The sequence below is a fragment of the Myotis myotis genome, unplaced genomic scaffold (assembly GCF_014108235.1).
Source record: "Myotis myotis isolate mMyoMyo1 unplaced genomic scaffold, mMyoMyo1.p scaffold_m19_p_13, whole genome shotgun sequence".
NCBI lineage: Eukaryota > Metazoa > Chordata > Mammalia > Chiroptera > Vespertilionidae > Myotis > Myotis myotis.
Genome location: NW_023416317.1, coordinates 17342528 through 17357171, shown reverse-complemented (window position 1 = coordinate 17357171; position 14644 = coordinate 17342528). Strand labels below are relative to the sequence as shown.

General features: G+C 51.5%; 1 protein-coding gene across 1 annotated transcript in view; it reads left to right on the top strand.

Annotated features, from left to right (window-relative positions):
* Nucleotides 1–14644, top strand: part of CACNA1D (calcium voltage-gated channel subunit alpha1 D) — a 105282-nt gene that overhangs the window by 44506 nt on the left and 46132 nt on the right. The window contains 3 exon segments of the mRNA XM_036331883.1: nucleotides 1715–1873; nucleotides 3232–3342; nucleotides 11157–11240. Of these exon segments, the coding sequence (XP_036187776.1) occupies nucleotides 1715–1873; nucleotides 3232–3342; nucleotides 11157–11240 (354 nt within the window).

Below are 14644 nucleotides of genomic sequence, written 5' to 3'. Positions count from 1 at the left end.
AATCTCTCATTATCTAGCACCTTGTTTTAACCAACCCGATAGAAGCAGCGGCCTTGGCTCTGATTGTGTGATGGTGCGAGGGAGCCAAGTAGCCTGCATCCTGGTCCCGGTCTCCCTGCACCTGCTCAGGGACTGTGGGTGTGTCCCTGATCCCCTTTGGGTCTGGTCTGTGTCTAAATTGAGGGCATTCAGGAGCTGCCTGTAGAGGCCCCTTTCAGCCTTAAAAGATTGTGAGCTGGAGATGCTGCTTTGGGAGTTTCCCCGGGTCCTCTATCATTGGCATCTTGGTTTGATGATGACAGAGTGAGCAAGAATAGTCTGCCAGCCTGGGCTTCCTGGGGGAAGTGGCTGTGGTGAGGCAGTCTGCTGTCTCGGCTGCAGCCATGCCCACTGGGGGACACATGAGGACAGTGCTGGCTTGGTTCCTAGGAAGCTGTTGCTTTGAGTTGTCAGGACATCGCTGCAGATTCCACCAGTGACAGTCAGAGGGAGGCCTGGCTCCGCTCCTCACCCCCGGCTGGGCAGCACCAGAGCCCAAATTATGTCACCACCGAGATCCAGAGCAGACTCAGCTTGGGGGTGGGGGGACTCTCCTGGAGTCACTGTGTGAGGTCATAGCAGGGCCAGGGCCCAGACAGGAGGGAGCCTGTCTGAAGTCAGTCAGAGCTGAGTCTAAGCAGAAGAATGGGAGTAGGTCTGGGCCAAGGTGCCAGCAGCGCCTGATGCCGAGCTGTCGGGGCTGGAGGCTCCTCCCGGGCTCACTGCAAAGGGTGGACCAGTCTCGGCCCCAGAGTGAGTGGGGAGGCCATCGTTACTGACCCAGAGGTCTGAGAACGGCAAGCCCCTGAGCCTCAAACGCTTGCAGATGGACACACAGCTAGCTCACCGTTAGTCACTCACAGTTAACACACTCCGTCCTGAGAGGTGACTTGCATGGGTCCATCCTGGAGCAGCTGTGGGGCTCTAGTCTCAGGCAATGAACCAGCCTGTCGGGGGCTTGGGGATGTCTGTGCCTCTTCGTGACCTGGTCTCCTCTCCTAGGGGACAGTGTGGGCAAGAGAACTGGAGGTCTAACCCACTGGCGTAGACAAGGGTAGGAACGAGAATTGGGGCAAGGCCCATGTCTCTGCTTGTGCACCGTGTGATCTCAGGCGGGCCATTTGCAGCTCTGGGCTCAGTTGTGGGTTGGTTGGTTGTTTTGGTTAATCCTCACTAGAGGATATTTTTTCCATTGATTTAGAGAGAGTAGAAGGGAGGGGGAGGAGAAGAGGGGAGAGAGAGAGAGAAAGAGAGAGAGAAACATGGATGTGAGAGAGCCACATCAATTGGTTGCCTCCCCAAGCTCCCCAACTGGGATGGGAACCTGCAACCCAGGTATGTGCCCTTGACCTAAACCGAACCCGCAACCCTTCAGTTCCCAAGCTGGTGCTCTAACCACTGAACCATGCAGACCAAGGCTTGGCTCAGTTTTGTAATAAGTAAAATAGAAGCAGTCTGGGGGATCTGGGCACCCCGCGGGTGCTGTGACAATCAGAGGAGGTGATGGAGCTGGGGGCCCGTTGTTCCTGATGCAGAGTGGTGTCCACGGGGGCTGCCAAGTAGTTTTCCCCTGGGTCCCGGGTCCCTCCCAGCAGGTGCCGTGCCGGCTCTTTCAGAGCAGGTGGGAGCTTCGTCCTCCCTCAGGACCCCTTGTTGCTCTTTTCTCCCACTGCAGCGTCAGTGTGTTGAATACGCCTTGAAAGCACGCCCCGTGCGGAGATACATCCCCAAAAACCCCTACCAGTACAAGTTCTGGTACGTGGTGAACTCCTCGCCTTTCGAATACATGATGTTTGTCCTCATCATGCTCAACACACTCTGCTTGGCCATGCAGGTAAAGATGGAGGCGCGTGGAGATGGGGATCGTGTCTGGGCCTTCCGCACAGTCGGTGCCCCGGATGTGAGGGTGGGAGGCCAGCCTCTCACCAGAGGATGGGTTTGATTTCTGATGAGTCAGGGCTGTAGTTTGGTCCGAGTCCGGTCTTGGCTAACTGTCATCACGGTGGGAGTTTAAGAGACTGTCTGTACGGCGTGGCCATAGGTGACATTTCCGTGGAGCCCGAGCATTCAATTCTGTAACCTTTACTGGGGCTCCTGGGGCCAGGGAGTGGTTGAGGACTGCCGCTTTGTGTATGTGGAGTTGGACAGATGGCTTCCAATCCTGCCTGGACTCCTCACTGGGGGCAGGGGAGAGGGGGCAACCTTGGGAAAGTTATTTACATCCCGAGGCTGCTTTCTTCATTGCTAAAATGGGAAGGCCATCATGCCTGCCTCGGATACAAAGTTCACGTTGGATAATTTGTGCCGGGCACTTTGCTCTGGGCCTGTCACCCAGTGTTGGAAAACAGCATACAAGTCACATCCTGTCCTCAGGAGCTCTCAGTGTGCGGTGGGGACCCTCCCGTTCATGGAGTAGTGAGTTTGGTCTGCATCACAGCTATTCTCTGCTCACATTGGGGGCGAGGAGTACAACTCACCTCAGTGGGCCACACTGGATTACAGTGTATTAGCTTTTAATATAATTCTATATATTTAATATAAACACTATAATTACTAGACTTACTAGTTAACCTTTCCAGTAGTTTATTGTCTAGTTGCATTAGGACAAGAAGGAAAAACCAAGGTCTAGATTCAGTTTTCACACTGACTTGAAGAGCGTGAGCAAGCCAACTCCCAGAGCTATCTGGAAAATGGGTCTAAAGACAGCCAGTGACAGATTTCCTAATGCTTTCCTTTAATGTGAGAAACCTTTATGCATGAGAAGGACCATGTGCTGATATAAGGGGAAGGGGGAAGTCAAGATAATGCTGCCTTTTATTGAACATGGAACTAAATGGCATAAAATGTATGCCTAAGCAAATCCTACCTTTATTCATGGACATTTGGGTGGGTTCTGCATTGTGCCTGGGTCATGGCGCTGAGTGTGATCTCTGCCAGAAGGAGGGATGGGTTCCTTTTATCCTGAGCAGAGGCAATTGATGTCTTTCCCCTTCAGCATCCAGTCATCCTCACCTTGCCAAGGCCCCTGCACTTTGTGGGGAGGGCTTGTGACCTGACAGTGCCAGTGGGGTCACTGGGAGAGGGTGCCTGTGTCCTCAGAGGGCAGTCGCCTGCCAGGAGGAAGGGCTGGGGGCATCCTTCTGTGAGCCTGGAAGGGGCCTCTGAGAGCTGTTCTTCCGTCTCCATCCACAGCACTATGAGCAGTCCAAGATGTTTAATGACGCCATGGACATCCTGAACATGGTCTTCACTGGGGTGTTCACTGTCGAGATGGTTTTGAAGGTCATTGCGTTTAAGCCTAAGGTGAGTTGCTGAAACTATTTCACAGAGGCTGTTGCTGAATCACCCCAGAGAAGCACCCACTTCCTGTTAGTCTTGTGTCAGTGAATTATGCTGAATTGTTCTGGCTGCTAACTGGGTTATCACCTGCAAACATTAAAATCTGATTAGGGCATCTGTATACATATGGGACAATAAATCTACAAAAACAAAACCTCATCAAAACAATTCTAAGAAGAAGAAGAAGAAGAAGAAGGGAGGAGAGCATTGGGAATTGGTGGGATGGAGGTTGTTTTGAACCTAGTTTCTGTTTCTAGAACGGCATTATCAGGTTGTCTGCGGGAGACTTGCTTCGTTACTGGAGCACTTTCACATCACCCATCAGAAAGAATTCGGCCCTGATTTTACTTTTAGATTTCTAGGAAAAAGACATTGGTTTTTTGTGTTCTTGGTCTACAGCATCTTCTTCACCTTTTATGGAAACTTCTACCCACTGCAGACCTCTCAGAGCCATACCATTTTTTTGTTTATTTAATTTAGAAACTTTTAACTTTAAGACAAAACAAGACATGAAATATGTTAAACTGTGTTGGACAGTTCAGCATATTGTGTCTCCTTTGGGAGGGAGTGGATCCATCTCACATCCGTCAGTGTCTGTAATATAACAGATAGGCAGATAGGACAACATCAAAGAGCACACCCAGGTCTGGAGTCAAATCCCTGCTCTCCACCAGCTCATCGAACAAGTTCCTTAACCGCTAGACGCCTCCGTTTCCTCCGCCATAAAGCGAAGACATGATAGTCCTGTGTCACGGGGTGCTGTGAGGAGTAAAGAATCCCTAGGTGCGCCATGCTTGGGCAAGTGGTACCAGGCTGTAGACGTGTCAGGTGGTCACAGACTGTAGTACTGTGACTGTGACCACCACCACCACCATGTTCCCTTCAACCAACGATGTTCCCTTGTCCTAAAACCGTGGGCAGAGCAGCAATCCTGGCTGAGCTGTATCCTTTTCTAGCAAAGCCCCAAATTGTCAGTCAGAGGACGACAAGCTCAGCGACCCAGTTATGGGTTCATCTGTATGGAAGGTACCTGGCAAGACTAATTTATTCTTGGATTATGAAATGATTTTATGTACTCCCTACTTACACGGAATTCTAATTCAAAACTGTTCCTTTCTTTAATTTGAATTAATTTCTATGCAATCTTTGTCAGCTCTTTGTGGACCCAAAAGAAAGGACACTAGTAAGTGACGAGTGGGGGCGAGTGAAGTGGGGTCAGATTTGGCACCTTATGCATGGCCAGGTGTTCTTTCCTGTGACTTGTCCACACCTCCACATACAAACGTTCCCTCCTTTTCCAAATTCATCTTAATTTCCTTTGGAAATTTTGGTTTGCTTCCCTCTCACCTTCTTTGAATGATACTTGCCTGGACTGATGGAAGTTTGCAAAATAACGACATCAGAAGTCCTTGAGAAATGCAGCACGGATCATATCTATGGAGCATTTCCCAGATCCCCACGCCATGTCTCCCCTCCCCTCACTGGTGATTATGCTCTGAGGTTTCCAAAAGCTTGTTTGTTCTAGGCTGAGAAGGCCCACTTGCCCATGGCATGTGTGTGAGTGTGTATCAGTGTGTGTGTGCTTGTGTCAGTGTATGTGTTTGTGTGAGTGTGAATGTGTGTGATTTGTGTGTGTGTGTGTGTGTGTGTGTGTGTGTGTGTGTGAGCGCATACCTGTAGCAGGCCATTGCATCAATGGCTCGTTGCACACTACTCTGCCCAGTAAACTGCTGATACCAAACCTGGGGTGCGGGGGGAGTTCAGTGGCCTGTTAACAGACTGGAGGTATAAGGGAAAATTTATAATCAGTACTGATCAACCAGAGTTTTCAAATGAGTGATTTCCGCTAGACATTGTGCTGCTTTGTAGTTTTACTTAGTAAGATATTTTCATAGCATAAGACAACCTCAGGTTGCAATTGAGAAAGTTTGTCACAGCGATAGCAGTCTCTCTGTGCTTGGGGGAGCTTTGCCACTGGGTCACTCAAAGTCAGCAGGAGGGGCTTTATGCTGCTTTGTGCCTGGAGAGCAAAGGACAATCAGTTCACCAAGTTGCATGCAAAGTTCTGCCTAGAGCACTCACTGGCTTATCCTCATCTTCTCTTCATTGTTAACATCCAGCCCCCTCGAGTCGGCCTGCTCAGGGACCCTGTGAGAGGCTGCAGGGGGAAGTCTTTGAGGAGATGGCCACATGGACGGAGGAGTGGGAAACCTGGCCCATCAGTCTCATAGGACAGTGTCTCCTGGGAGGAGCTTTGTAACAGGGACTCCGAAGTGAGGGCCACACCTTCTAGGAGAACTTCAGCATCTGTGCCAGGGCAGCCTGGGTCACAGCTGTTTGTCATTCAGATACAGGCAGTGAGCAGAACAAAACCCTTTTTGGTAGACGTAGGAGGAAAGGTTAAAGCAAATCCAGAGACCTGACCCTGGGGACTTCTTTCCTATTCAGACCCTGACAGAGAGATAGGGCCTCCTGAGAGCACAGTTAGAGGGACGTGGTCCCAGGACCACAAGGGGAGGTCACCCAGCCACCACCAGCAGGAAGGGCTGAGGTGGGCAGACAGAGTAGGAAACCCAAAGCTGGGGGCTTCCTGGTGGGGAGGCAGGCTCACGATGGGCAGACTTGAGTTGGCGAGGTAAGAGTGCAAGGCCTGGGGTGGGGCAGGAGCCAGGTGAAGGGGCAATAGGGAGGAAATAGGGGACATCTGTAATACTCTCAACAACAAAAATAAATATTTTACAAAAAGAGTGCAAGGTGGTAAGAAGCCACAGAGCCAAGGATTAGGGCAGCAATTTTCAACCGGTGTTGAAAATTTTTAAAACTTGCAGTACCCGGCTGAACACTGACCCCTTTCCCTTAGATTGTCAATAAAACAATGACAACAGCCAGCACAGCAATAGCGGTCCGGTGTGAATGAATCAAAATTATCCCTATATTTTTATTTTTTGGTGTGCTTCAGAAATTCAATAATTAGTTTATGTGTGCCATGAGATGACAAATGTTAAAAACTGATGGATCAGGACAAAGCAAGCAGTCTGTTTAGTGTGTAGTGTCAGCTTCCAAGGGAAACCCACCTGCCAGGCATTGACCTCATGCACTTCAGGTTGTGCTGTCGACTTGGGGTGGACTTTGGAGTGGACCGTGCAGCCCTAGGGTTTTGAGTGAGCAACAAGCCCCGTGCCCCTGGCCTTGCCCTCCAGTGTTCTCCAGGAAGCCCCTGGAATCCTCTGACGAATTCTCTTGTTCCAAGGAGGGGGATGAAAGGCTTCTTCCAAAGTACTGGCTCCCACAGGTAAAGAGAAGAGGTCATGTTTGAGGCTCCCTCTTTGTGCTTCTAGATGTCACCCACCTGCTGTGTGGTCCAGTACGTGTTCCAGCCAGGTTGCTGGCCATGGTCATGGACTTATCCCCAGAGAGCCACACGTTGTTCTCAAGACTTAGGCGATCAAGTATTTTCATCTTGCTTCTGCCTCACAAAGGGCTAATTTATGTGCCTAGCCACTTGGGCTTGGCAAGAGTAAAGAGTAGTTAGGAAAGAAGTGAGTTTTAGTGCTGTCCACATGCTTCCGTGCAGAGCTAACGCACAGCAGACACCGGGCATCTGGTCCCATTCTGGGAGGCAGTCCCCACCCCAGGATCCCTACCCCAGGGTCCCTGCCTTAGGGTCCCCGCCCCAGAGTCCCAGCAGGCGTGGGGCTCATTAAGAAAACCTTAGCAATCTTCCTAGCAGACGTTCTCCACTTCCTGGGACGTTCTCCACTCACTTGGTAAAATGTGGACCTGCCTAGGCCATCACTTGACCTTTGCAAAGGCTTATGCTAGTTAGAAAGCTGCCAGCTACAGCTTCTATAAAAAGTTGGCACTATGGGTCATACCTTGAGTCCAGTGACCCCCATAACATCCCAATCTCTCCTGCCTCCTTTCCGAGTTACCCTGACTGCTATGCCATCTCCCTGCCTCTGGCCTCAGCCCCTCGCTGTTCGTCTTCCACAGACTCCCATTGTGAACCCTAAGCTGACTGTGCCCTCTTCCAGTGAAATTCTGGCACTGGCCACCTATTACATGAGAAACATAGTTTTCTTAGTCTCATGTCAAAGTCTCCACTAAACCTTGGCCCATTTACGTTCCTGCCTCATTTCCAGCCACTCTCTTCCTGTCATTCCTTCTCCACACCCACCCCTAGCTGTTTACATGCTAGACTTTTCCATGGCACATGCTTCTGCCTATTATCCTTTAGCCTGTCTGAATTGTTGGCTCCTCTGTGACACTGTCCCTACCAACCCAGCCCGAGCCAGCCCCTTCCCACGCATTGTGTGGTTAGATGCCTGTGGTGCGTTAGCATCATCACTGCTACTCCATGCCTCTCTCTCCACTAGCGATGCCACAGGCTGGGTCTTCTCTGTCTCCCACGATGCCTGCTGCAGGCTGGTTACTCAATAAGGACTAGGGATTGTAGACAGGAATAAATGGATGAGCCTGTAGGGATACCCTCTTGGCATAAGGGCACCTGGTTTTCTATCACAGGATATTTGGGCAGAGTAGAGGTGGGCAAAAGTGAGTATGTTGCCCTGTAAACCCTCACTTGACCTTTGCAAAGGCTTATGCTAGTTAGAAAGCTGCCAGCTGCAGCTTCTATGAAAAGTTGGCACTATGGGTCATACCTTGAGTCCAATCCTGCCCTGGCAGAAACTGGTAAATGACCTGGCTGCCATGGTCAACCACAGGAGCAGGTCCTTTGTAAAAGGCTTCTTGAGATCTGCAGATGAGAGAGAGACTCTGGGCAGCAAACAGACCCTGGGCTTGGGCTCCTGTTTCCCATATGCAGCCATTCCACAGGCTTCCTCCCCCATGGTGCCAAGTCTGTGCTACCTCCTGGCTTCAGACCAGACATCAACAGGCAACCAGGATAGAATTCATGGACGTAACGGAGTTGCCTGGCCTCAGTCTGGTTTCTGATTTTAAGTGTCTGGAGTCAGAATTGTTTTGGGTCATAGATGTTATTGCAAGTGGCTGATTTGCTGGATCTTTTCAAGCAGGTGACGCTGGACAAAAGTAATCTAAGGGCTGACTATGGCTGGGCTGTAGGGGCTGCTGGTTCCACTTGAGGGCCCCGGCCTCAGAATTCAGCTGTAGGAGATGTGTTGTGTGTCAGTGGCCAAGGGAGATGGAGAGGGCCCTCTGTTGGAAGCCAATGTCTCATTTTCGGGTTATACCAGACTTTAGTGGGAAAGCAATGGGGGACTGAGTCATGCTCACTTGACAGTGATTTTTAGTACAAAGCCGGCTACTAAACCGGGAAACAGGATGTGGGAAGAAAGGCAGGCTGGCATTTCCCGCCTCCCCGGGACCTAGCAGAGCCACCTGGTCGGGGCCGGAGCCTTTGCTTCCTGCCACCTGTCCCAACTCAAGCCTCCTGTCGCCTGGGTTAGGGGTGTAGCCTCTAGGGTTCTGTGAGTGTGAGGGATCCTCTGGAGAGAGAGTTGAAGGGATTTCCCAAAAGTTCCAGGAGCTCCAATGCCAGGCCCCTATCCTGTCAATTGAAAGTGATTTTATGTAGCATCATGGCTTCAGGGGCCCCATTGGACAATAGTTTGTTCCCAGTTGATCGGAATGATCCCAAGGTGAATACTGATAATTCTGGACAGCGAGAGAGGAGCTGTTCAGGAGTAAAGTCCAAAGTTAGGCCACAGGGCTGGCACCCAGCACAGTAGTGGGCGTGGCCTCAGGTAAATGACGGGCTGTAACGGTGGAGCTGAGCGCGTGGGCAGTGAGCTGCGGGCTGCCTGTGTGCCAGGATGGACAGGAGGAGGGATGCTTGGCTTCTGCTCTGTGTGGACGCCAGAGGCCCAGCAGTTACTGGAGACCGTGGATGATTCTGAGGCACCCATCCCTCTAGAGGGGAGGGAAGGCCCACCACACTCTGGCTTTTGAGTTGCTAAGTCCCAAAGGAAAGGGCAGGCCCTGCCCCCCAGCGGTCTGCCACGGCCGCTCCTCACTCACTGTTACCCATCGCAACAGTGCACATCGTTTCAAAGAGAACTTGTACTCTTCGGCCCTGGGATGCCCACAGCCTCACTCATGTGCCCTCTGATGCTGCCGGTCCGGAGACTTCCTCGCTGAAGTAGGCAGGGAGTTCCTCTGTGTCCTGGCGTAGCTCTTTATCTCATCCCCGACCAGCAGGGCTGCATGTTAGCAGCACTAGCCTAGTCCTCAGAGAGGCCCGTCTTTTCTCGGTTTTGCCGGCCAAGAATCACACGCTGTGAGAAGAAAACTAGAAGGCGTAGGATGTGGGGTCTCTCTCTCTCTCTCTCTCTCTCTCTCTCTCTCTCTCTTTCTCTTTCTCTTTCTCTTTATAGGGGTCCTCCACAATTTCGTAAGATGTGGTTAATGAGAGAGGCGGTACATGTGTGGACCTAGGAGTATACAGGAAATTGTTGTACCATCCTCTCAATTATTTTTTTTTCAATTGGTATTTCTTAAGTAGACCTTCCCATTAGACTTGATCCACAGGCCATCAGAGTTGTGCAGGTGAAGTCCTGTTGTTGACTTGCTACAGGACTGAGATGGGGCTGGGAGGTGGCTGTCGATGAGGGTAGCACATGGCTGAGGCATTGTGATTGTAAGAGGGGAGGAGAGAGGTAGAGATGGGTCAGAAGTCATGGCAGTTGGGTGGGAAAATCTTACTCTATTTAAGATGAAATTTTGTAAAAACCCAAATCAGTCAGTGTCATAGCTCCCCCATGCCTGCCCTGGAGTGATGGACAGAAACCAAAATAAAGGTGCCTTCTCCCGCTGTTAGGACAGCCAACATGCCCAACACGTTTTCTGTGGCGTCATAGGGGTGGGGAAGAACCTGGTGGTAGTTTTGACGGATGGAAAGGCGTCCTCTTAGCCTGGAGGATGAGGGAGGGAAGGAGTGAGGGAGGGAGGGAGGGAGGGAGGGAGGGAGCAAGAGCTGGGTGCAAGGAGGAGCTGCTGGCGACTTGGGGGCTTCCCTTGGTGCAGTGGGAGCCCTTGAGCACCTTCATCATCCGTCAGTGCTCTTTTCCTCCACAAACAGCCTGGCTTCCCCAGAGTGAGCTTCTCTGCCACGACTCGGTGCCTCAGACCTGTGTGCACCCTGGTGCCCGCCTCCCTGCCAGCCATTTTCCGTGTCTGTCCCTGCTAGACCGAGAGCGCTGAGAGACAGGGATTGTCTCAGGCACACCCTTTGTAATTCTTGTTGGCTGGCGAGGAAAGGGAAGGGCTACTGGTTTGTTTTAAGGGCACAGAAATGAGAGAGTGTGGAATGTGCTGACAGTGTTCTTTAAGTGGAGGAGAAGGGGTGGGTGACTGCGTGGGTCCCTGTGGAAGGAGTCGGAGGGGCTTGCTCTTCCATCAGCATATGAAGGTTTGGGCCTGTCACCCTGGGTGTCAGGGCAGAGTTGCCAAATGCCTCCCTGTGTCCTGCAGATATTCTGCTCGGGTTATGCTGCTCAGGACCATGGGTCTGCATTGTGTGTGTGTGCGTGCATGTGTGTGTGTGTGTGTGCGTGCATGTGTGTACGTGCGTGCGTGCATGTGTACATGTGTCTATGCGTATGGGCAGCCTCTCTCACACATGGAGGTGCACACCATCCACTGTGTCCCTTTCCACTGGGCAGTAGTATTGCCTCCCTTTGGCTTCCCACCCTGGTTGCCAAGGGTGCTGCGGGGCCTTGGATGTGTGCCCATATGGTCCATGTGGCGTTTCATTCATACATGCTCATAAATGTCTGCCCCCTGCCTGCTCTGTCCAGGGGTATTTTAGTGACGCCTGGAATACGTTTGACTCCCTCATCGTAATCGGCAGCATTATAGACGTGGCCCTCAGCGAAGCTGACGTGAGTATGCGCCCGCCCGCGGCCGCCCGCCTCTTGCCCTTCTTCTGTGTACATCCCGCTCCCTGCCCGCACTGGCATCCCCTGGACAAGTCACAGACCCCAGCCTCACTTCACCTAAAACCAGGAGTTTCCCAGTAGGAGCTGCAGAAAAGAGGCTTTCCAAGGCAGAGCCCCAGCCTGGGCCTTTTTAGACACAGACCACCTTGTGGAGGACGGACTGTTTTGCAGCGTTACCCAGGGCACCGGTAGGCAGGGCAGGCGAGGCGTCTCTGACTGTGCTTGTTTTCTGTATCAGCAGTGATCTCCAAGGTGATGTATCTATAACATGTTTGTTTCAGGGCAGTTCTTCAGGTAGCCGGGTGGCATAACGCTAGAATGTTCCCTGTTGATAACACTGTCCTTTTCTTCTTTTCTCCTGTGTGCTTCCTCTCCTCTGTGGCTGAATGCTTGCCCTAACAGCACTATTTCACTGATGCATGGAACACTTTTGATGCCTTAATTGTTGTTGGTAGCGTCGTTGATATTGCTATAACTGAAGTGAATGTAAGTAGCAAACTTTGTGTCCTACAACGTCATTGTTTTCTCGTTAAGTCTGACATAGAGGAGACCAGAAACGAACCCCCTCGCCCGCCCCCCATCCCCCACCCCAGGGTTCTCTGTATGTTTTAGAAATTCAGGCACACATTTCTCTTGAAAGATTAAGACCAATTTTGGTCTCCCCACCCTCACCCCACTCGCTTCCCCTGAAAGAGACTGGGAAAATAAATGTAGAATGACTGTTTTGGAGCTAAAACACTTTAATAGAATATCTCGTTACAATGTTAAGGGCTAGGAGTTATGTGAGTGCGCACATCAGCACGTCACCTGCCTGCTTTGTGCCTCAGTTTCTCCAGCTATAAAATGGAGTTCATAGTGTGTGCCCCGGTACCCACAGTGGTTCTGCGAAGGCACGGGAGGGAAATCCCACAGCTGTGCCCTGAGCATGTGGCCGTTGCTGCTGGTGTCCTCACCTGTTCTGTCCTGTGTCTGCTGAGTCCAACTGGTGGCACTGGGGCACGTCCCCATCCCAGCTCCCAAAATAGTGATGCACCTAGACAGCTGCCCAGGACTAGGGGAAGGAGGCCTAGTGTGCATCCGGGTGGGGGGAGTCAGTACTCCTTTGCTGCCCTCAGTTAATCTTTTGATGAGGGGCTAAGCAGCACGGTAGCTGCAGTGGCCCTCCCTCCAAGAAGCAACCCAAGAACCCTCCTCCAAAATGAAGAGGCTTGAGAAAGGGGAGCCCCACCTCCTGCCGGCTCCTCTCGGGTCTGACCCTGGGTGAGACCGATGGGCCTGAGGCAGGCAGAAATGGCCGTGCCCACCTGGCCTGTCCCAGGTCATCCGCAGTCTTCGTGGGTGTCCAGTGTGTGTGCCAGGTTGTGTCGAGTCCTTTGCGGGGACCGCTGTGCAGTGCTGGCTTCCTGCTCCACATCCCCAGCCTCGCCACTCCCCACCCTCGGCTGCCACACTCTGCCTGGCTGACATCAGCAGGATCGCACGGTCCATCCTGGTGCCCAGACAGCCTGTGTCAAATAAGGACAATGAGAACCCTTTCTGCCACCTGTTTGGGGCTGGGCTGATTCTGGAGAGCAGAACAGTGAGACATGCAGTCCCAAGGCCTGGTGGTTCTAGTCCTGGTTCAAACGACCTGTTGCATCTGGTCCTTGCTTCTTTCTTGGGTCACCTGGAGTGAATGAAACCTGTTCTCCCTGCTTCGTAGGTATGTTGTGACAAAACAATATGACTATTTGTGAAAATACTTGCTAAAAAGCGCAAAGTGGTAGGGAGATTTCCCATGCAGTAATGAATGAAATGGACTAAGACATTGGCATGTGCATGAATGTGTGACTTAAGCCTCATAACACCCAAATCCATGCCATGACAAGGCACAAAGTGGCATTTTACATCCCCTAACCTCCGTAAGCCCAGACTCAGGAAGATTTCACTTCATGTGAGATGTTCCATATGTCAGCTATAGAATTGCCGTTCATAATGTATAAGTTAGTCTTGGCCATACAGTCATCTGATGCTAATGGGAGAACAGCAGGACCCTAACTGGGCTGCCGCTGGGCTCTCTCCGAGTTGATGAGCAGACATCTGCCTGCTTCGTCATCTTGTAAAAGGCGCTTATAACTTACATCACCGTGTACTGCATGGAAATTCTGAAGCAGACGCTGTGGAAGTCAGAGGTGGTCTGTAATGGAAGCGAAAATGTAATAAACTACACTTTCAGTAGGTCTCCCTAGAGCGCTTGGGGCTGCAAGCCTCGTGCCGGGGTTGGGTGTAAAGGCTTAGTTTCTGGGCACCAGGATGTGGCCAAGGCTTGTTTACTGGGTGAACAAGCCAGCTCTCCAATGCCGGACCCACCTGCTGGCTGGCGGGGTGTGGCACCGGTTCATGCACCAGACAGCACCTGCCCGGCTGCCTGGCTGCCTCTCCCTGTGCCGGGCGCAGGAGCCCACTGCTTCTGTCCCCGCTGGCCCAGCCTCGCTCATCAGTGTCTCAGTGTTGTCCTCCTTCATGAATGTCATTAGCCAGGTCTACAGAAGCCCACACTAAGTTTTTAGTTAGCATTTGATACCAGGGTACCTATACAGAACAGGCTGGCATTGGGCCCGTTCCTGGCATTCATTGAGACTTTCAGGATCACACAGGTAATCGTTGCCATACTGTCCTTTCAGTCAGTGACTTTTTCCCAGCCAGGCGTGGGTTGAGGCCGAACCTTCCTCAGTGGGTGGCTATGCCAGCTCTCTGCCGTGGGCCAGTGGAGTGCCACCATGGGAGCTCTCAGCATTTCTGTGTGAGGCCTCAGTGCAGAACGGATGCTCCAGCCACCTTCTCATTTATTCAGTCTTTCAACACATGTTTATTGCACATCTAAAATTCTCAGACCATAGGTGAAGCTTTGGGAAGGCACAGAGATAAACGAGACCGGGTGTCCTTGACCTTTGACGGTATAGCCAGCTCAGCGGGGCTTCTGACTCCTATACCCCCTCACCCGCATCTGCCACGTCCTCCAGAGTAGCAGCACCTAGTGTGTCTCTTAGTGGCCTGTCCCCAGAGCTCCTGGGTCAGCTGAGCATGAACGCTCTTGGTTCATTGTTGGCTGTTTTTAGCTGCCATACGTCATCATTATTTGCAATATTAACTTGCTGTGCTCTCTCCCCCAACCTCCATTGATCTTTATTTTCTGTTGCCTAATTGATTTTCATGTTGGTTTTATTTTTAGAAAATTGTAGCGGCAAGTATATATATATATATATACATATATACGGTGAAGTCATTAAAGCAAGCGCACTTTAAGACTGTATACTTGTTTTTGGCTTCCCCACCTTTGGTTTTCGCTGAGTTTCACAGGACATGCT